This window comes from Pleurodeles waltl, chromosome 1_1 (assembly GCF_031143425.1).
Source record: "Pleurodeles waltl isolate 20211129_DDA chromosome 1_1, aPleWal1.hap1.20221129, whole genome shotgun sequence".
NCBI classification, from domain to species: Eukaryota; Metazoa; Chordata; class Amphibia; order Caudata; family Salamandridae; genus Pleurodeles; species Pleurodeles waltl.
This window is the reverse complement of record NC_090436.1, coordinates 661,224,532-661,248,570: the sequence shown is the minus strand read 5'-3', so window position 1 is coordinate 661,248,570 and position 24,039 is coordinate 661,224,532. Positions and strand designations below refer to the sequence as shown.

General features: G+C 43.8%; 1 protein-coding gene across 1 annotated transcript in view; it reads right to left on the bottom strand.

Moving 5' to 3' along the window:
- Positions 1-24,039, bottom strand: part of HSD17B4 (hydroxysteroid 17-beta dehydrogenase 4) — a 640,476-nt gene that overhangs the window by 238,323 nt on the left and 378,114 nt on the right. Inside the window, exon 16 of the mRNA XM_069226895.1 lies at positions 22,742-22,845. Within this exon, the coding sequence (XP_069082996.1) occupies positions 22,742-22,845 (104 nt within the window). The remainder of the gene's footprint in view (positions 1-22,741; positions 22,846-24,039) is intronic.

The window sequence follows — 24,039 nt, the reverse complement described above, 5'->3', positions numbered from 1 at the left end:
GTAGATGTTATAATTATCTAGCTTGCATCAGTCTATTTCCATATATCAGCCTCTCTGCCCTCTACGTACCTCTAGCCTTTGGGTCCTTGTAAGTATTTAACCATGAAGCACAATAAACCTTTATCAGAAATAAACTGTGTATGTGCATTCCTTTATAAACTTGGCATTAGACTGTGATGGTCAGAACATCCCCTAGAGGTCACCACAATAAAAATAGCATTTGGAAGAAACATGGTCATGTAACCATATAGACCCCTAGAAGGCATAACCACATGAAAAGAGAAGGACAGAGCGTTGTGGTGTAACCATAAATTCAGCCCCTAGAGGGCATAGTTCATTACACATTTTCAGGGCTAGCAAGCTTGCTAGAATATTATAACAAACAAGACCCTTAGAACAAACAGTATTAAAGCAAAAGCTCCAGCCACGAGAGAGCTCAAAAAGACATTGAATGGTGGGAGAGATTATGACTTTGGGGTCCCCCCATCAACCTAGTGTGGGGACCCAGATGATGAGTTGGGCAGAAAGAGCATGTTGTGCTGAACATTTTGGGGGTGGTCCCATTGTCCTATGAATCACAACACAAAAAACTTACACAGTTCCACTGAGGGATACAGGAATGAATCTCCAAAGAACATAAAGAGAACAGTTCCTGTGGGTCAGATATAGCTGGAACAAGAGCCCTCACTCACCAGTTGGTGACATGCTTCATCATTGGGCTTTTGCTCCTCGTCAGGCCGGCGTTGCAATGCCTGACGGGCCCCTCATGGGGGCTCTTTGTCAGAGATCTTTCGATATAGAATTGCCGGTAGATGATTGCTAGAATGTGGGATTGGCACAAAAAAATGTGCAGTTAAAAATTACTAGAGGTATAAAGAATTAAGGGCCAGATGTAGCAAACTTTTGCGAGTCGCAAATGGCCCGAATCGCTATTTGCGACTATGCAAAATCAGAAATGGGATTCAAAAACCCCATTTCCGACTTGCAAAAAGCGATGCGAGCCGTTTGCGACTCGCAAAAATTGCGACCCCATTTTGCGACCCGCAATTAGCAAGTCGCAGTTTGCGAGTCGCAAAGCTTATGCAATAGCAACTTGCAAATTGCGACTAGTCGCAAAAAGCCAATTTTGCACTTGCAATTTACCACTAACTCAGAGCAGGTGGTAACCATTACCAAAGTATAAAAGGAGACCCAGAAAGCATCTGGGTTACTCAAGATGGCGGAGACATACCTGATAGCAGTGAGGAGGAGAATCCACGCCGCACAGCAGAGGAAGAGGAGGGGCCACAGACAGGAGAAGATATATAGAACAAGGCAGACTCTTTTTCAGCAAACTGAGGAAGAGATATACGATAAATACCGCCTTAGCAGCGCAGCCATACTAGAATTAATTGATTTACTGAAACCACAGCTAGAACACCAGACTCTGCGTGGCTGCGCCATCCCTACGCATGTGCAAGTGCTATGCTCACTGCACCTCTTGGCCTCAGGGAGCTATCAGGGGGTCATTGCTGTGGCAGGTGGGGTATCCCAAAGTGCAGTGTCAAGGTTCCTCAGGGCCTTCCTAGATGCCTTAGTCACACACATGTCTCACTTCATATACCTACCAAGGAATGAGGCAGAAATAAACAGCACCAAGCTGGACTTTTACAGGATTGCAAACTTTCCCCATGTCATAGGATGTGTAGATGGGACACATATTCAAATATGCCCTCCTGGAAACCTGGAACATCTTTTCCGCAACAGAAAGTGTACCCACTCACTGAATATTCAGGTTGTTTGTGACGCCCATTATGTCATCATTGACATTGTAGCTAAGTTTCCAGGCAGTACCCATGACTCCTACATTTTTAGGCATAGTGGGATACATCAACGCCTGGAACGTGGGGAATTTGGAGACGGATACCTCCTAGGTAGAGCTACAGACACCTTGCATACATACAGACAGGTCACTGTGCACACCAACCAGGACTTCCTAACAGTGTACTTTTTGTGCCCAACAGGTGACAGTGCATATGCTCTAAGGCCATGGATCATGACTCCGTTTTTAACACCCAGTAATGAATGTGAGAGGCGATACAAAAATGCACATAAGAGGACCAGGAACCTTATCGAGCGCACCTTTGGACTCCTGAAAGCAAGATTCAGATGCCTCCACCGCAGTGGAGGTGCCCTCCAGTATAGCCCCATTACAGCATTCAAAATTGTGGTCGCATGCGCCATCCTTCACAACATAGCCACCCGACGTGGGCTACCTCTCACCCCTGCAGACCCAGATCCTGATGATGAAGAGCAAGAGCAACCACATCGCCATCATGGGGATCGGAGTATAGCTAATCAAGGAAGACTGAGACGGGAACACATCGCAAGCCAATACTTTGGAAGGTACGTGTCAACTCCAACCATACTCACCTATTGACCAAAAACACCATTTGTTAAGTGGAACAAAAAAACTATTTAATTAGTGCAGAAATAGAACTATATACAAGTAATGAATGTTCATGGGCATGAAAATGCAAACCAGGCATGTGGCACATTGACGTCATGCGCCACTTCAACAGGACCAGGGTAATCTCTATGTCCTTCTGCGCCTCCTGCCAGCCTGGCTGGTCCCTGGTGCTTCTGCTGTGCTCTGCCTGGTACTCTTGAGCACCCTATTGTCAGTGGCAGAGACACTGCTCACTGTCGAGCCCTCCTCACTGTCCTGGTGTGTTTCCCCTGTGCCCCTGGACAGATGCCGTGCCTCCATTAAGTCTATGACGTGGGTGAGACGTCCTAGGCCCCTAGCCACATCCCCTGCGAAATGGCCCATTTCGACCTGGAGGCCAACTATCCTCCTCGACAGGCCTGTGGTGTTCATCGCCAGCCTGCCGATGGATGTGGCCATCCTGTCTAGTCTGTGCAGGAGCTGACGGTCCCTGCGCCGCCCACCCTCGGCCTGGGCCAGTAGTCCTGCCGCCAGTTCCCTCATGGCTAGGGCAAGGTCCCCAGTGTTTGTCACTATCATGTCCATCCTGGAGTTCAGTTGCTGCATGCTGGCCTCGTTAGTGCGCACGAAGCGGTGCAGCACACCACTAATCCTCCCTAAAAATGCCTCACTGGTGCTGGGAGGTAGTTAGCCAGATGCAGACTGCAGCCCTGATGTCCTGGACCTGCGTCGCCTGCGCAGCGGTGGCTGCCCTGTGTGTTCCAATGTCTCACTCCTGCCTGTTCCTGGCGCAGCCTCTTGGGACACAGTTGCAGCAGGTGTGGATACTGCAGGGATGATGTTGGCCGTGCAGGTGGGAGTGCTGGCGGGTCCTGAGGTGTCCTCATGGGGCTGGCTGATTTGAGTTGTGGTGGTGTCTTGTGGGAGACCTGTGGGACATGGGGAACAGACTGTCAGTGTCTACTATCTGTTGCACACTTCCTAATAAACATTAGCCTATGAACTGCCTACTTGACTACATTTCCCATAATGCATCATTCTGGTGTTTGCTACCCTGAAATGGAGCTATCTTGGTTGAGCATGCCCCTGTGTACATGGTGGGTGGGGGTATGGCATTGATAGGGGTACAGGCATGTCACATGGTACTCACCGGTTGATGTGCTGGGCTCTGAGGTGTCCAGGTCCCCAAATCCTGATACTGCCTCCTGCTCCAGGGTTTCCTCCACCCTTTCTTCCAGGGGTGTGGGTGGTGGCACTGACGATGGTCCCCCTCCTGTGCCTCTCATCTCCCGGAGCCTTTCAGTCACCCTCTCCTTGGTCCGGGAGCGGAGGTCATACCACCTTTTTTTGATGTCATCAATACTCCTGTGGCTCACCCCCAGGGAATTGATCTTGTCCTGGATGTCCTGCCACAGCTGTCTCTTGGTGGCTTCTGGCACATTTAGGGCTGCCTTCCCAAATAATTGGTAATAGTGCTGACAGCATTCGTCTGTCAGCACCTCCAGCTCCCTCTCTGAGAACTTCAGTTTCCTCTTCCTTGGAGTTCCTTCCATGGCAGCTGCTGTTTCTCCTGTGTACAGTTCAGCAGTTATAAAAGGGTGTGGTCCTCCCTCCTCCCAGGTGTATTAGTAAACTTCCTGGCTGTGATGTCATCATCATGTGCCAGGAAGTGTTTCCAGAGTGTTCTGGAGTGTTCTGCAGCACCTGTAAGCAATTAACAAGCTAATCACAATTTGCGACACCCACTCGCAAATAGCGAGTTCGTTTTTTACACGGTCGCAAAAAGCGACCTCGCAATCGGCGGACTCGCTCACTGCGTTGCGACTCCGGGTGCGAGTCGCTATTTCGGCCCTGTTATTTTACCTGCATTTCGATTAGCGACTCGCATTTTGCGAGTCGCAATTTTTTTGTTTGCTACATCTGGTCCTGTGTATTTAATGGAAATTAAACCTCTGTCATGATTAAAAAATAGTGATATGGGGAAAAAATTAGTTACAATGCCTAATCGACCCTTATCAATGAAATGTCTGAAAAATGCAGTCCCTATAGTCTGAGAATATGTGGAGTGCAAGTACAGAAATCCCTATACTGCCTCAAGGAAAAAGGTCCTATGACCACCACAGGCTGAGTTATGGGCAAAAATGTGTTGTAAAAGGAATGCCCCGCAAAGCATTATGGGGCAAGTTTCCCAGAGTGCAGTGACTATTGTAGTATCGGCTCTCCCGCTGTGCTGGGGAAGATCCATGTGTGTTTTTTTCTATTTAAAAGGTGCCAGTGTGTAAATTTTTCAACTGCTTAACTTGGGAAGAATTTAGGAATGGGGTTGCAAATTTAACCAGTGCTCATGTAAAGTGCTCCAATATTCCGGTTGAGTTTGCGTTATATAAATAAATAAAAAAGAATCCCCCTGACCGGTGCAGATATCGCAAAGAAACAGCAAGATGCCAGAGGAAGAAACAACATACCATGAGCGCAAAGCAGAGTGGCAAACATGAAAAGTAGTGCACCAACACTAACTTATATGACTGATTGTGCAATAATCCATGTAACAGGGTCTGTCTCCAGGGTGGTAACAAAACAGCCTTGAAAAGGGACAAACCTAAAGCATTTACCTAACAAACCAAAGGAATTTTGAAAGACAGGCCATGGAATGAATGAAAGTGATGGGCGTGGTGAAAGCCCACAGAAGTGGTTTACAGCAAGTCGAAAGACAACGCATACGTGCTGCCTAGGCTCGACCTAAAAGAAGGCTTAAGTGGCAAAAAAAGAAGGCAAAGAATGGCAGTAAGGAAGACAGGGCATGTAGGAAAAAACAAACAATAGCATAAGGGAAAATAAGAAACAGGGCGTAGAAAAAATAAAAACAAGTTATAGAACTTAGCAGAATGGAAAAAAGAAAGTAAGTAGAGCATACAGGAATGGAAAGCAGAGAGCGTGGGAGAAAGGAAAGCAGATACTAGGAGACAAAAAGTCAAGTGAATGGGGAAAGGAAAGTACCATATGAAAAAAAAAAAAAAAAAAAGAAGACAAAGGAGGCAAGCCTGAGACCAAGAGTAGGGTGTGCACCCAGAGGCCTCTAGATTACGAGTAGACTGAGCTGTGACAGAGATGAGAGGAACAAACAACAACTTGTGGTTTCCTGAAAGAGATGGTGGACCATAGGAGTCCGAGCTCCCCAGTGTCAGGACCCACCTGGTGGGCTCACAGACCTCATATGGAGAGAGGTGTGGGTAAAGAAAAGGATCCTCTCTTCTTGTGAAGCCCTGTTACTTGTTTCCTGTGCGCGGGACTCTTTCAATAATTGGGCGCTAAATAATGGACAGAGAGGGTGAACACATCAAGCTCTGGGAAGTCACAACAGCAGACCTGCAGACACCACCCAACCCCCAGGACGTCCCAAAGGGGATGCAGTCGGAGCCATTGGACAACAGACAAGAAGATTTATTGTTCACAGTAGAATGCTGACATGTCTAGTGAGCTTGTTATTTCAGCCTCAGGAGCAGAGGTACTATTCAGGAGCCAGCCAGGGCCATTTTTAGGGTCGAGCGCAAAGCGCTCTGTCACTGCTGTAATCTCTCTATGGGCTTGTAACCACGCTCCCCTCACGCCCATGAGTTTGGTTGGTTTGTGGGCTTGCCTTTTAAAATTTGCTTGTTTTCCTTATTGGAAGCCATGCATAAGTCATGCTTTTTCCGGTATTTGGCCCTCCTCGAGCGCACCAGCGTAATAAACAACAGCAATAATTCTAACTACACCAGATAGGGGGAGCTGGTTCTTCCAGCGTAGTCTAAGAGGGTGGTCCGAGATCTAAGAGTCTGGCGACCCAAGTTCCTGTCCTTCATGGGGTGCCTCTCCATCCTCCCCCATTGCCACCCCCCCCCACCGGTGACTCAATGCCATCAAGGTCCTGCACTCTCACTCCTTGTCGGGTTGCACAGAATCCCCCGTGAGAGATTCCACTCTGAACTCAGATGCCATTGTCCCTGGTTCTGGCTTAGTGCTCTTCGTCGGGACAGACTGCCAGGGTGAGCTCCTCCGGTCAGTTCTCAGTGAATGCAGATGCTCATCCGGGGGCTCCTCCAGCTGCAGCAGTCTATAAGCCTCCTTAAATGAGCGCAGTTGGCGAAGTTTGCCGTCCTAGCGGAAGACCAGACGGTAGGGGTGACTCCAGGAGTAGGGAATCCTCTTGTCCCGGAGGTGTGAGATGATCAGTCTAAAGTCTCTCCTCTTTTGTAGAATGATTGCTGCCAGGTCCTGATAGAGGAGCGGCGAGTGGCCGCAGAACTTCAGGGGGTGTTGTTCTCTCGTCAGTCGGAGTATGCGCTCCTTGAGGGGGAAATCGTGGATACAGACCAAGATGTCTGCGGGAGGTCCATGGGACGACCTTGGTGGACCTACCCTGTGAACGCTGTCCATTCATATCTCCCTGCCCGGGTCCTCTCCTAATATCTGTTGAAAAAGGGATCCGACGTATTGGGCAATGTCATTCTCCTCGGCCCCCGTTAGGGCTCCTCGGAAGCGGATATTATTCCACCTCTAGCGGTTTTCCAGGTCCTCTGTGTGTGCTTGTAGCTCAATTTGTTACTCTTGTAGCCAGATTACTTCTTGCTGAAGTTGAATTATCTCCTCGTCTTGGCTGTTCTCGTGCTCTTCCAGGGGGGCCATTCTCAATCCTCTTAATTTAAAGTAAGATAAAGAAACGTAAACAAGTGCCCTTGGAAAATAACTCCTGGCATTTGACCCCTGTCTTTAAATGCACAAGAAATGTGACAAGATAAAACAAGATTGATCTAAAGGCCTGTTATCAGAAGGCAAGTTTATGGAAGAATACAAAAAACACGGTTAAGGCAAAGGGAGGGACAAACTGAACCTGGAGAGCCTAAATCAAATAAAGCCAGCAAATGGAAAGTGAGACAATGTGATTTACAAACCACAAAGCGAATGGTAGTCAACGAGGGGAATGCATTCAAAGGTCAACTTTCTGAAAGTTCCAAAATGTCTTTAGAAAACCAGACAGCTGCAACTTAAAAAATACCTGCATCCAAAAAGAAAGATTAGCTTGATCCAGAGGTGCAACAGCTGTACATGTTGCTCAGATGGTAGTGGGTCTCAACCAAACAGTGCAATAAAATCCACCAGCGGCCCGTAATGGCGAAGGTGACCCCGCCCCCTACCTTTTTCTGAAGCATGATAAAGTGTCACTCAGGCTGAGCAAAGGTCAGCCTCACAAGCGCGCTTTATGTTCAGGTCAGGCATTCAAGCACTGTACATATGCTAAATGCACAGGCACCTCGCTTCCCAAGCTGAAATTTGCCAAGTTGAAGATTTCACAGCCCACTGTGTGTGCCCTTCTCATCCCAGCAAAGTATTCTGTGAGTCCCCACCTCACGATAAGGGGGGGATGTGAGGTGTCACTGAGACTCAGACCTGGGCGCTTCAGTTTTAAAAGTGCCCATGGCTCAGTGTCCGTCAGTAACAGTCAACACAGAGCGTGGTGGGGTCAGCAAGTCTTACTGACGCCATTCCACTTTGACGAGTAAGGAATTGCCACCTCCTCTCAAAGGCTGAGGATTATGCAATATCAATCCTCTACGAACCACCAAGGCTTCCCTCCTGCCGCACAGTACGTTTTTTTTCTTCGGTAATGTTGGGTGCATGCTTGTGTGTATGTGTGATATGTGTTTGAGCATGCATGCATGCTTTGAATCTCTGTGTGCTTGTGCATCTGCTGGATGTGAGTATGTGTGTGAAAGAGTGTGCATGTATTAATGTGTGCCTGTCCCACCGCGGTTGCACATTACAGGCCAACAATAGTAACACATCTCTTGAGTAAGGGAGATCTACAACCATGAGGTCAACGCAATGACTGGCACCCCTTCATTAGACCTTGCCATTGGATCTGTCTGAAACAATGTGTGAGGAATCCTGATTTTAGTAATTCTGCAACAACGTTTACTCATCTTACCTAAGATTACAGAAGAAAAAGCAAGTAAGGTTGATATCCACACATGCAAGAAAAACCAAGTAAGACTGCTATCCACACAGAAGTGCATTTATCCCATATTGACAGGAATGAAGCTTATCCCTTCAGTGCAGGTTTTGGCCAACTGCCGCACTACCTCCCCAGTGCGTCTGTTGGCCACTATTAAAAAATGGGGAAGCATATAAAGGCTCCTCTGGAGCAGTTCTCCAGAGGCATTCCTCTATTATATTTTAAACACTGGCTGCTTCAAAACAGCTTCCTGAATAGCTTTTTTCCCTTTAGTGTAATCGGATCAGCGTTCAGGGCGCTGGGCTTGTTTGACTTTCACTGCATCAGTACTCTGCCCTCACTTCATCTCAGACCTCCGAACAGGGATTGTGGTGGGATAGTCTAGATCAGTTTCTGCCCCCTCTCCCACAGGAGGGTCAGATGTGGGTAAATACCCTCTATCTAGTTCACCCGCGGGAGTGGGGGGGCAGAAAGCCCACTTGACACCACAGACTCTTTCTAAAATAAATATGGGGTGGAGGCTGCTTACTAAAGGTAAGGCCTTGTCCACGACCCCCCCTCAACTAGTGGCAGTCATTCTGCCTCCCCCTAGAGGGCAGATGGGCGTGATGACCCCCAATCTGCCCCCACTTCCTGAAGGCAGAAAGCTCACTAGACACCAGGGAATGTTTTTTTAATATAGGGGTGGGAATGTGAAGCTAGACAGTCTTTCTACCTCTTTAGGGGCAGATTCGGTCAATCACCACATTTATGCACGGGCCCATGCCCTCCCCCACCTCACAGTTCAATGTAATTTCTGCCCCCTTCCCCGGGGGCAATAAGGGTATTTACCCCAACCTCATCAGGCATTTAAAAAAAAAAATCAAAACAAACAAGTGGAGGGTGAAGCCTACCCAGGCATCGAGCCATACCCCCTCCCCGGGGGCAGGAAGGAGGTTTGTCCAGTTGGGGAAATTTACCTAAATATGACAGGGGTAGAAAGTGCACCAGACACCAGGGGTTTTGCCTTTGTGGCAAAAGGAAGTGGTGCAGGTATTGCACTCTGGCATTGGCCACATCTCCACCCAGAAAAAGGAACAACTCACTCTTTTTGCCCCCGCCCTCCTGGGGAGACGGAAGCTTTGCCCCAGTTTTGCTCTGGGAGCCAGAAAGCCCACAGTATAGGAAGAGTATATATTTTTTTCAGAAAATAATGAGGTGGGTCTGGCCCATCTTAAAATCCACCCCACCATAAAGCCTCAACAGTCTTTCTGGTCCCCTGCAGATTAAGCAATACCATCCCAAAGGCACACAAGAGGACATTTGATTCCTTTGGGTGTTTTATTACAAATGGGCCAGGAGAGTGTGGCTAACTCCCATCATCCCACTTGTAATGGTGAATGGCTGCACTTGCTGGGCAGGGTAGGCTGACACTTCAGAAACTCTACCAGACCCAGACAGTTCTGAAAACTAGACACCGGAGGGCGTAGAGGGTGGTGTGCTTTGCCTGGAACCCACAGCATTTCCTTACCCACAATGCCATGCAACCTACAAGCATTTGACTAAAACACACACTGTCTGTGAGGAAAACATTTGGAATCTGTGGGGAGCCACAAATTTCCTACCGCCCAGCATTCCCCCAAGTCTCTTGATAACAATATCCCTTAAAATGTCGATACACTTTGAAGGCATTTGCAAGTATCCAAACTCTACAACTTCAGGAACCAGATTGGCAGCTTGAGTTGTTTGGGGTTTGGATGAGTGACCCTGCCCTTACAGTGGTTGAGAAGGTTTGAGATGTTGGGAAGCTTCTTGTGAAGTACTAGGGACAATTCTAAGAGCCTTGTATACCAAGGTTGTCACCCTCAGGTATGAGCTACTAGAATCATCTTGAGAGATGTCCGAGTTTTATGACAAAATAGGGAATGAGTGGGAGAGATGGAAAAGCATATGCAAATATTCCTGACCAACTCATCTGAAGATTGTTGCCCATAATCTTTGGATAATGGTACCTAAAGGTGAGGTTTTGGCAGTTTGCATTTTTTACTGTGGCAAACAGATCCATGTTCCGTCTCCCCCACCGACTCAGGGGTGGAGTTCCCACTCGTGAACTTGTTGCTGTGTCCTGCTTAGCAGACCTGCAGACAAACCGTGTACTCGTGGGAGATTCTCCACCAAGAGGTGGATGTGATGGAGGATAATCAAGTGCCAAATGTCCTGTGTCAGATAAAACAACTGTACCAAGTGTATTCCTCCTTGTTTTTTAATGTAATACATTGCCATCATGCTGTCTGTTCGGAGAAGAGCCATCTTCCGGGTTTATTGGGAAAGCATATGAAAATATGCATCCTTCAAAGTCAAGCGTAGTCATGAAATCACCTTCTTGCAAGAATGGTATTACACCCTGTAATGTCACCCTGTGAAAATGTTCTGACAGAATATACAGATTGAGAGGGTGTAGGTCCAGTATCAGCCTGAAGCCCCTGTCTTTATTGGGTATTAAAAATTATAGAGACTGTGGTTGTGTGTCTGGGGGGAATGTGTGGTGAGTCACTGTTTGGAGGTGGAGGCCCCCTTCCCAGGAGTTCCCCTACCTCTGCCTCTCTGGTTACTCTGCTTGAAGCCATCTCTTACCCCCTGCTGGTGATATGTTTGCCATTACTTTTGATATGCTGTGGTATCAGAGGTGTTGGATCCCCTCTGCCTTGATATCTACAAATGTACTGCTGATGTGGGGTAGTGGACTGCAGAGCCCCCGTGGAGTTGCTAACTTGGAATCTACCTCTGGCCCAAAGAGGTGCTCTTCATCAAATGGGACGTTAAGCGTTTTTGCACCCAAGGTTTGAACCCAGAGATGCGTAGCCAGGTATATGTCTATGCAGGAGGATTGAGGAGTTTATCACTTTTGCAGCAGGTCCCACGCTGTCTAGAACGCAGCAGAGATTTGCTTAACTCTAGTAACCAACTCTTCTCCTCTCTTTTTGTATTGCTCTGGACAATGCTGTATCAACTCTATCATGTTATCCTAAGTAGCCCTGTTGTAGCGCAAAAGGAAAACCCACAAGTTGGTTGTGTGCCAATGATTGGCATGGCCTGCTGCAAGTCATTTTCCAGCCACATCGAAGCGTTTACTTTTTTTTTTATATATCAGGAGGAGGTGTATCTCCAGTACTCAGGAAGGCTGCCATCTACCTTGCATTAGTTACAGCCAAGGAATTAGCTGTGGGTGTCCTTTGATATAAAGTGGGTCAGTAAGGGGAGGCTCGCATTTCAGTTCAATGCATGGTATTTGTATCCTAGATTTGACTGGGCCTTTGAATATCTACATTGACACTAAACAATGACCCTATCATTAGTAAGTATTAAAAAGAGTGCTCTGGACAATGTCTTGACTAAGTCAGTTTCTTCCTCCGTAGCATGAATCTGTATTCTATGGTATTCAGCAGCATGCTGAATGACATTATGATAGGAGGAAGTACCACCAAGCAGTGATGCTTTAGCTGAGCCTGGAACCTCAAAGTCGAGGTCTGGTGGCACTACATTATATGTGCCCCAAGGGTCTGGGCTTTAGGGAGGGCCTCTCTGTGAGACTGTGTCATGAATATAATGACTAGGCCAACCTGTGTGTGCATCATCTAAATGTGTGGAGGATAGGGACATTGGTTATGGTGGTGGTGTAATGTCAAATGACTTAGGATTAATAACCTTTATGCTCCATACTCTTGTAGTAGTAGTTTGATGTCTAGCCTTTTCCGTTGGTGGGCACTCAGGCAAATTTTCCTCTGCCAGAAAAAGTGTTTCTCATTAATTCTTGAAGGTTTTCAAAAACATTTCCATCCATATCCGTAGTGGTTTGAGTTTTCATGGGTGTCATGTCCTTCTCAGTTTTTTCTTGTTGTGCTCTACTACAGCATGGGATGCTGATGCCATCGATGCCAATGGTTTTTTCAGAGCAGACATAAGGCTCAGCTCCGACATGGTATACTGCATTGACACTATACGTTTGGTTGGCTCCGACAGCTTTGTCGACCCTGAAGGACAGCAAAGAATCAAAGGTATTGTTGGCGCCACAGGCTGTGCAAGCGTTTATAGCTTTGTTGGCACCACGTGCTACTGTGAGGGCTGTGTGTCCCCTCCGGGTCTGCCCCTGTGGCATGGAGCCCGATCAGTATCTAGCACAGTTTTGTCTCCTGTTGGCCCAATGCCACACTCTGTGTCGGCCCGAACCTGAAGGCTGTGGTACACCACAGCCATGGTGGGAAGGCTGTGGGGTAGTCTTTTGGAATATCTGTAGGTCTGGGGAACTTGGGTACTCACGGCCCTTGGCGCGTCTTCGTCCTCTGCTCAAATTCTGATGCTGTGTGTCCTTCCTTAAGTTTCACAGTCAACATTGACGACTCATCCGGGTCTTCCTCCTCATGCTGGTTGGAGTCATCGAAACCAATATAGTGCGGACTGCACATGATGGCATTGATCTTTACAGAAAAATACTATTCTTCCTGGTCACCGATCTTGAGCTGCTACTCTTCATCTGCAGCGACTTCAGCCTCCACCGCCTACTCCATGGTATGAGCTACACGTTGTTCACATCTGAAGCGTAAGGCTTTTTATTCTTGAACAGGCCATAGGCAGAGCATTGCTGCTTGCTGTACCCCCGGCGGTAAGCAGAGTTTGCAGTCATCGTGTTGGTCACAGTATGCCTATTTTGCCCTGCATCGAGGACTCTTTCTGAAAAGTATCCCTTCTTTACCATCCATCTGCCTGGAGCCAGACACTCTCAGTGGAACTTGGAAGGGGGCTGTCCTGTGGAAGCCGACCCAAACAGTGCAACGAAATGGTCGCCGAGGCTTTTGGGGGTGGAGGGTGGGTGGGGGGCTGATGCAGTTAAGAAGGCTAATAAAGATCTTTCTTTAAACCCGGATCACTGCCGCACATCAGGTTCGAACAAAAACAAAAGCAGACAAATTGAAACAGCACAAATTTGGGGGGGGGGGGGAGATTGCGGAGAAGGACATCAGCCATACTTTACAAACATCCGATGGTTGAAGAGACAACTGATGTGCTCTCCTTGCTTTCCGAAGCTCACCTTGTTTCCTGGATTGTGCTTGTGCCTCCCCATAGGAAGTGCTGCATCGGAAAATTTCCAACAGTATGGTGGCCGCTCCGTCCACTGGAGCCTTGGATTTGGCTCTTTGTTTTGTGCCTCTTTTTGTGATCTTTGTGGAGGACTATACTCTGCTATCCAATCATCCATTCACTCTGCCATCCATCCATCCATCCACTCTGCCATCCATCCATCCATCCACTCTGCCAACCATCCATCCATCCACTCTGCCAACCATCCACTCTGCCACCCATTCACTCATCTTGTCACCTACTCCTCCATCCATCCCTTCATTCTGTTATCCTTTCACCTGTCCCTCCACCTATCCATCCATCCCTTTACTCTGCCAACTTTTTGCCTGTCCATCCACCTATCAATTTACTCACTCATTCATTCATCAAATCCACCCCTCTTTTTTCCATACTTTCATTTGTCCATCTACCTATCAGCCACTTATCCTTTCACCCAATCATTCATCCACATACTCATTCATCCACCTACTCATTGATCTATACTTCTTTCTTTTCACATTTCCTTTCAATATTCTTTATTTGTTTCCCTGATCTATTTACTCGGCTGTCGGTTTCCCTTGCCAGGTCTTGCACTTCTTTTGACTCTGTAGTCCAGCCTTAATGATGAGCTTATGTCTGTAGATTTGCAGATGTAAGAGGCCCATAAAGAATCCCTAAAGCGGGGGTTCGAGACGCTCCTGGGCCCAGGGACTGTCTTTTCCCCCAGAAAGTTGTTTTCTGGGGGCACACAGACCATTAACAATCTTCATTTCTAATCTTACCTCTGTGCTATTCAACATTTAGAAAAAGAACACTACAAGATAAATGTCAGAGTGGATAAATTCGAAACAAAAAGCAAAGGAAAAGGAATAGAAGTATCAACTACTCAGAAATAACAAAAAGGTGTGAAGAACAAATCGTAGAATTACCAAAACGGATAATATTTGACATGACTAATGATCTTAAAATAAAATAAACAAAGGAGTTGCCCTTCCTCCTTATACTGTCGATGGTTAGAGGCACCCAGCTTCTTCACCCCCTACTTCTGGTGAATTATAGGGTAAATTAAACCCTAAGGATCAAGAATTCAATGTATCTGTTTTTACCCAGGAGGAAACGGAGCTTAAAAACGAAAATGTGGCCACTGGTTTAAATGCAGAGCCAATGAATACAGCGACAGAACACAGTCATTCAATATACTTCTCAGTCATTGAAATCACAGATCCCTCCCAAAATGATAATAGTCCCAGACAGCAAATTCCTAGCCCTTTGCAGAGATATCCACATCTTCAACCTCTCTCCTTCAGCAGAGTTAAAATTGGTTTCATTTTCACACAGGTCGAAATCTGGTTAAACTTTATAGCAACAATTATCATGAAGGGGCGCATAATCCTCAATAAGAATGGCTATGACATGAACAGCATTGCTCGCATAAAAAAGTACTTACAATGGCACAATTAATGCGGAAATATGGAAAGGAGACCCTCGCATGAACCCATCAGGTGGCACAAAAGTAATTGGACACCTTAACTCTGTCATCATTCAAGTCAATTCAACTGGCTGGCACATTAGTGAGCAAGAACAACAAACTTGTGTGACATCTAGCAAGGAGGAATCTTTGTCTTGGATAGCTAGGACAATAAATTAAATTAAGTACAACATCCAAATGACCTATTAAGCAATAGCCTCTTCATAGTCTCTAGGAACTCAGTTGGGTTTTTGTGTAGATAAACTTGCCTCATTACTAGACTTGAACCCAGCAATCATTTGTTTACAAGAGATCTGGCTTGTCAAAAAGACTCCCATGGATTCATACTTTGTAACAGAGGTCCCTACACAGACAGCCATTAAAGGTCATGCTAACTGAGGATTTATCATTTTATTAACAATAGATTTCTTCTGGGACTTAGATATCCTTCCTATTTCCCATCAAAATATACAAGGCATTCAACCCAGCCTCTCCCTAGAACAGAAAATCGGCAAACAAATTCCCTTCTCTTATTCAATGTACATATGGAATTTGAAATCCAGGGTCAATTGATCATGTGAATAAACTAATATCTGACTTCTGGAACACCTGTAGAAACAAAGAGGCCAATCTAATAAATGCATTTTGGAAGCTACTAATGAGATTCTTAACAGTAACCGACTACAAAAGAAGGAACATTTACAAAAACAATATGCAAGAGAAGGAAATTTCAGCAGCCATAAATAAACTCATCCAACCTCAATTCACTGTATATTCGGCTCACAGAAAAAACAGAAAATTCAAGTATTTTGGAAAAATAGAAATGGGATTTGCTTAAATCTAAAAAGGAAAGTAGCTGATCGGTGCGGCTGAGCACAACACAATAAAAAAATCAAAGCAATTTTGGAGCCTTAAAGCGTCTCACAGTGGGGCCACCTTTGCCTACTGTTCCAATTTCGATCCCAGTGTGGAATTACTATCCTTAAGCTTTATATATAGACCGCGCCTCGAAAAATGATAACAATATTAGTAGACCTGCAGGTCGAGTAACTCGAATAATCTACTAAACCTAACTGAAATGTACTTGAACCGTAAACTGGTGTCAAATTGGGTAATCCTTTCAGAGTCAACTTTTTCTTCATTCTCACATGAGTGCAGTTTCAAATATGTGAGTTCAGCATTTCTGCTGCACAAAAAACTCTTTTTTTTTAATAAATAGACTAAACGTTTGCTCTATGTATAATAAGAATCTAGCCCACATATAGGGTATACATGATCCCTGACTTGCCTCTTAGTTTTTACTAATAGCATTGCCATCAAGGCAGGGGCAGGAGGGTTTCTCAGTTTATGTTTAAACATCCACTTAATAAATCCATTACAAAAGCGTAATGTGGTAGCACACACATTTACAGACAATATATTTCTCATTGAAATGGACAAAATTTTCCTACAAACTTGAAGCTTTATTGATAAAACTATATAGTGTATTAAAAATAATCAGTGAAAATTGGGTCTCAGAGAACATTTATCACTTGCACATCACCAGTTTAAGTGTTCTGATTTGTATTCATCCTATTCAAAATGATTTATTATCCAAAAGTACAAAAACAGGCTTTCACAGCTACTGAAATACATTTATAAATGTTTGTACAATTGACTTATTAGCTATTTAAATGCTGTACGTTAGAAATAATCTGACACCCAGCAGCCTTTTATTTTAAACTCTTTGTTCAGTAGATCAGATAGTTCACTTTACAAAATCCTGGAACTGCAGTCAGAGAAGTCAACTGACTTCTGACCTCTTTCTCTGAACACAGAGCAAATGTGACACTATAAAAGAGGAGGCATTGCTCCTTCAATCTCTGATTGAGCAGAACACCTGCCTTTGTCAACTCACCAGAATGGGTGTGTAGGTTCTAAATTTAGCTCGACTTGATAAAATCTGACTTGCCATAGCTAGTGGGCAAGTACATTTTTTGAGGCCTGCAGAATTCAGTTAGAGTCAAAAGAATGTCTACGAAGTAGTTCAACAAATTTTGTTAAAGTTGCAACATCCCCACAAGTAAACAAAGAGTAGCATGCATAAAAAGTGCAAGATCCTCTGCCGCAATGGGTCAAGACCAAATTCCTATAAAAGTTTGAAAAAGGATTCTGAGGAATGGGGAAAATTCCTATCACCACTTTTGGAATACTGTTATTGAGCAGGTCAAATTCCCTTCTCTTGGAAAGGGAGTAATTGAATACCTCTCCATAAGAAAGGTTCTCACCTTACACAGCCTACTACCATCAGATTGCTCTACTGAATGTGTCAGGAAAGCTTTTCACCACAAGAAATCTAGAAAATCTGTAGGATGGGGCATTTTCAAAAGGAAATATTCTGCAAGAACATACTGGTTTCATATTCAAACACATTCTGTAATGGATAGCACTGCAATTATTCAAACTGTAATCACCAAGTATGTTGTCAAAAATTTGCAAGTTCTCTACAGTGCTTTTATTGACTCTTACAGCATTCAATACAGCGGACAGGTTATGGAGGAAACTACTTACACTGGGATTCCCTTGTACTTGTTAAGACTGCTTATAGCACTTCATTTTTCTACATGGTGTAGAGTGTTGTTGAAAGCGAACAAGGGCTTAACATCAAAAATACAAAGAACAGCCTAAAACAGGGCTGTGAGTTGACCACTCCTCTCTTCTCTATATACTGCTATGATTCCTGTGCAATTTGCAAATACCAAGAACTTTCCTCCATGAGTTGCATCTTATGATTAATGTGTTTTAGTATATGCAGATGTTTTTTTTTTATCTCAACCCAATAGGCTTACAAAGTGGTTTGAATGTTTTGAATGAGTACACAGAGAAAAAACGTTCTAAAAATTAACATCTCTAAAACTAACATCATGTTTTTTAAGGAAGAAAATACTGTTGCCCCTTTAGTTGGAATTTAGGTGAAACGCGACTTAAGATGGTAAAATCTTACACATCTACGAAAAGTGTTTGTTCAGAGAATGGACAATAAACCACACTTCTTTCCCTTAGGGAATAATGCCTTAGATCATGCAGGTGTTTTAAATTAGTTTTACAAATTTTCTGGCAGGAGACATCTTAACTATTTATTAGAAAATATATAAAGTAAAAATCCTTCAACTTTCCCATATGCACTTGAGTACTCACTTATCAGGAAATGGGTATTTCTGAATCAATGTGATGGGAAGATCCTCTGTAAATTAGCTCCAGTATGTCAAACAGTCCCTGACCAAATACTGCGGTTACAATTTGCACTCAACTTTTATTTTGCCACTGCAATCGTAAATACAGTTTGCTGGGCCTACAGCTTATTCCATGTAGCAGAAGGACCCTTAGGGACATTTAGAGGCAGGAAAATCTTGTATCACTCAAGAAAGAATCCACTTTTATTGGAAACATTAAATTGGTCTCAGACAAATTGGAATGCGAGACGGAATACTTGCAACCATGGACTCCTCCACAAATTAATCTTTTCTTACAAAATAATATTCTAAGATGAAGCCACGCTTGTGATATTAGTCATTATATAAATTTAAAGCTATTCAAATTATTGGTAGATATTTTAGATGATAAGCAACTCCACTCAATGTTTTTCAAAGTCATTATTCTAATTTTACATATAAGGCAAGCACGTGCAAACTGTGTCACAGAGGGATAAAAGATTTAAAACATTCACTTTATGTATGTCTTGCAGTTTCAGGAGCATGCCATCACCATTTACTTTGTTTATAGTTTACGTTTTGAATAACATGAACTCATGAATTCATTAATTTAATATTGTCTCCCACAAATGAGTCCTTTTTAAACTGTTTTAAAATTGTTATGTAGGTATAGTAACTGAATAATGTTATAGCTGTGTCAACACTTTATACTGTTGAGCCCAGTTGGTATCTTAATCAATACAACTTTAAACTCAACTGAGATGCCGAAGGTAGGAGCAGCGATTCTGACCTACAACAATGGGCAGAAGCATAGCAACTGTTCAGAGTCTTTGGGACAGTGGGGCATAGACATGTACGACGTACACCCACATGCATGGTTTGGGTACAGAACGCTATGATTAAACTGCTAGAGAATTATTTTTTTATTTCTGCCCCTAGCTGGTCCAGTGCCCATTGATTGAGAAAGAGACAGGACGCTGGAATAGGTTGAATTATACAGAAATAATTTTAAGCACTCACAACTGAAATAACTGATGCATGGCGGCAGTTGGATAGCTAAGTGCAAAAGGGCTGGCTACGAACATGTTTATAGAGAAGCAGATTAGCGGACCATACGAAGGCTCTGAATGTATAAACCAACGGGGGTTCAAGTGAGCAATGTTCTACTGGTGGAGTTAATAAACATGTTAGAAGCAACATTTAAAACAGTATTTAATCATGTTCTCGAACAAGTTTGGTGAATGAGGGCGAGCCAACATCTGTCTATCCCACTTCTCAAAGGTCTGTCTAAAGGTGATAACTACACAATCCACAATGTATATGACCTATTAAAGCCAAGATACACATCCAATCACCCAGATCTTGGTTCATTCAAGTGCAGCAACAGCTCATGTCTTTAGTATAAGGTTTCTGTTACTGCTGTGATGGTGATTTCTCTCTCAGGTAGGGATGGGAGGGTATGTCCCTTGCTGTGCAGACTTATTTGACCAGGGGCTGAACAATGATGTTTTAATATTCAATTGTTTAAAATCAACATTGTTACACTACTTTGAGCAGCTTCAGAGAGGAATGCAAGACATGTTTACCACATGAACAATTATAATTTGCACTACTGAATCCTGGAGCTGTACTGTGAGAAATGAATGTTCAACTATAAAGTCATGGCAGAATGATGTGATGTGACTCGAAGCATGCCTGTCTGAAGCCAACCTGCCTGCTAGGTACTGTTGCACAATGCAGATATGTATACTCTAACAGCAGCCAGCAAGCAAGAAATTAGACAGACTCCCATCATGGCAAAATACATTGTAACAAAGTGATGAGGGAGGGACTGAGGAAAACGCAGAGTAGAGGTGGAGGGAGGAAACAGTTGCACAGAATGCAATGTGTAGGGTCATTGTTGGGAGTTGGGCTGAGTTTGGGTAAAATTTGTTCACCTACTGAGAAACCATGATTTCACCCCTGTGGGAAAAAAAGTTGATTTTACCTGTTCTGGTTTTTGCTGGAATATTTTGCTCAGCACTATATGTGGAGTATTTTGCCAGCTATATAGCATATTTTGCACAGGTGAGTGTCACAAAGATCAGTCCAGCGTATTTAGCTTGAGAAAGGCAAATTATAAGTGTAATTGCAAAGTTAGCTATAGCGAATACTGTTGTTGGATTTCCAATAGAAGCTGATTATGACAGTCGCGGCTTGCAGGAGGGAAAAGGGGCAGGGTGGGGTGGCACGTGGCAGGGAGGACCCAAAAAAAATACAAATAAAAATAAAGCTTACTTTTTTTCCAGTGCCGCACCACTCCATCCGATTTGCTCCGTCGTTGCAGGGTGCAGGTACAGGCTCCCAGCCTGCCCTGCAGCCAATCCTGTTGCTGTTCAAAGCAGCATTAGGATTGGCTCGGAGCACCCAGCCAGGGCACTCCCAGGCAGACTGGGAGCCAACGTATGCTGTCTTCAGCCCAGCAACACAGTGCCGGAGTGGACAGACCACAGTGAGCATGTATGTTTGGCTGGTCCAAGACAGACTCCCTCTGAACACGTCACGCCCCTGGCCCTGCCCACATTTATAGAAAAAGCATAATAAACTAAGTTTATTATGTTTTTTATATAAACGTTTTGCAGCTCCTGCTACTGGAGGGGGCGACGCTCCTCTGCCCTAGTGGAGTAGCTGCCCCTGCACTTAGGGAGTCTGCTGGGTGCATGTGGTGAGGTCTTTTTCATATGTACTAATTGACTGGCTTTTCTCGGATTGTGGTGACTGTAGCACAGTAATAGCAAACTGCACAGCAAATGTAAGGAGGGAAGAGTAGAAAAGGTGAGAGGGGAAATTGTATGATATTACATTTGGTAGGTTTAGACATAGTGAGTGTGTCTTTTATTTATTTATTTATTTATTTTTAACAGAAGCTGGACCTGTTGGGGTTATATATAAAAGTAATCAAGGCAAAGGGATATTTGGAAAACAGAAAGCTGACAAGTGGAATACTTTAAATAATTTGAGCCATTATTAATTACTGCGTATTCTAGTCCATTGTTTTTACCCTACTATGCCACTCTAGACAGAGACTGGCCGAACTCAAATCAGCCTTAGTCCTGCATCAGCTGAACAGTCCAGACCCAACTATCAGGACAGATCCCATCCAGATGTAACCACCAAAAAACCCAGACTGAATTTGGTCTATTTATGAGTCATCAATGAGGTATGGGTCGATTCCTATAGAAAAGTGCGCACAAGACCCAAGTTTGGGCCTACACATGCAAAATCCATTGGAGTAGGTTACTGATAACTCCCCATCCTCTGAAAGTGCCTTCACCCAGATCGCTGCCAGTTATCTCTCCCTCTTATTGAAATATTTTGCTAGGTTGTCCATAAGCTGAAGATGGCGGGTTAGATTTGGGCCTGATATATGTACACATCTTAATTTCCATAGTGCTCCCACTTATACAAGGGCAGAGATGTCAGGGTTCGAGAAGGAACCCTCGTTGGGGTGCAGAAAATCATGCCTCGGTGCTCATCTAGCTTAAGGGAGCCTGTGGAGGGCTACCAGAGTTTGGAGACTAGCATTAGGTTGCCTTGAAGGCTGCTTTAGTTCAGACTTTATTATATTGTCCCAGTGGTGAGACAACCGAAAGTTTCAATATTTTAACCTTTCAAATAGGATGCTTCACCATACCCACCAGAAGGTACCATCTTGTTGCTTTCTCAGCCAGAAAAATAGCTACTTGAATTAACCATAGGTATCAACACTTTCTATGTAGACAAAACTTTAAAGGAATAGCTTGGTCATTTAGCCTGTTCAATTCCTCTAAAAGTAAAGATAGCAATTGTTTTTTGGTTTCATTGTAATATTTTAAATGCTCCTTTCGGCCATCTATTTACTTACAGTTAAAATCTATAGTGCATTTTCTGATGCAAATTGCCGAATGGCCACATTTAGTACAGGTGAACAGTAACACAAACAAACAAACAAAAACAAGAGTCATTACTATTTTAACAATATTGAGAAGATGTAAGAAATTGATAATTTTGCTAGCCAGAGCTCTACTTTTCAGGTGCCTGTATCATTAAAAGTAACACTGCAAACAGCACTGTGGAAGACTGAGTCTAGCAAGTATGGATAGTATTTTAGAAGATAAACACAATGGTGCTTTGGAATCTCTCAACGAACAGGGAGTGAAGACATTGGATCTGGAGGGCTACCAAATTATAAGTGGTTGTTCCTTCAAAGAGGAAGCTATGCAATAAGATTTTTGGAATATCCTGCACCGTTCTGTAGATAAAGAGGCATTTTGGTGTGTCATTTTTCATAAACAGAGAGTGGTACATACTTGCTCCTGGAACTACTGATTCTGTTCCACCTTAACAAACGGTGATAGTAATGCTACAATTATTCAGGCAGGTGGGTAAGCCATGCTGAATAAATTCACAAACTAAGATTTCCTTTGCCTGCAAATGAAATATTGATTTAGTTTTTAAAAGTCTCATTACTGATCTGAAAAACAAGCCTTTCACGTGGTGGAGGGGTTGAGGTTTATTATACAATCATTTGCAAATACGTAAAATATTACCTTGGCTTTATCTGATGTCCTCTTTCCACCAAATCCTCCAGCCCCAACAATAAATATAGAAAACTGATTATAGCATATGAGATCCTTGCCACAGTATGTGTGAACTAAAACAAAGGACAAAAAGTTATCTCACAATTGTGCAACATTTAACACTGTGGACACACTATTTTGCACAATTTAATAAATTATGCATTTTGTTGCATTACACTTGAGTGGATCCAGGTAACATTGAGATTTTATTGTTTTTCGTTTTTCCAGTTTAACAGTTCTCTATTATCTTTTAGATGCCTTACTGAACAGTGCCCCTCGTAACTTGTTATAAAGCCAATTTATAAAGTTAGACCTGGTTGATATGAGTGTATTTACTTATTTAAACTGCACGACTAGGAAAAAAAACATAGGTTTAATAAGAAATGGAAAATCAAACATAGCATAGGTTAGTCTCATGATACCCGACACCTCACAACATGGTGCAGGCACTGTAACCCTGGTGACCTGCACACACACACACACATACAAGATAAGTATGAAATCTTTAATCGCATGGGCCTACAGTCAGAAGGCTATAGAGTTACAAAGATGTATTGTCGTTTAAAGGCTCCACAATTGTAACTTGAAGTCTTGATGTTGTAGCACATTTAACACCATCACCCAGACAAACACAGTTGATTTTTCAAAGAAGCTACTAACTATCAACAGACAGAAGACAATATCAGACCTAGAAAGAGACACAAGTAAAGTGGCAATGTAGTGAGTTTTTACTTGCTCTGTTGGTAGGCCGGAAAGTCTGGTTGGCTTTATCAGCTAAAGAAACCTACTGTCAAGAAGAGTGTTAAGATATATAGATTTAAGCAGGTAGGCAGACCATAACATGAAGACTTTAATGTGGCTTGACAAAGAAATCAAATCATTTGGCCATCCAACTTCTTTGTATTCTATGGCCTACTCCCTGCTGATGATGGAAAGACAAGCCCCATCAAAAGAGTTAATATCCATTTAACTGCAGTGTCTTCGGACAAATTCATTAACTCAACACATTCATAGTAAGGTAAGGTATCAGAAGCTATCATCATACTACTCGAGTGACCTAGTCTGAAAGAGACCAAAAGTTATTTTGGCTCCAGCAATAGACAATATGAATTATGCTATATTTGTGTGAATTGTTTATTCATTTTAAAGATTTAATACAGGTGGAACAGGGGGATTCGGGCATTTCAGCACTGAACAGAGGCTAACATACTGACTTCTCAGAGAAGATGTACTTTAAGTTTAAATGGGAAGTTCACATATCTATTTGT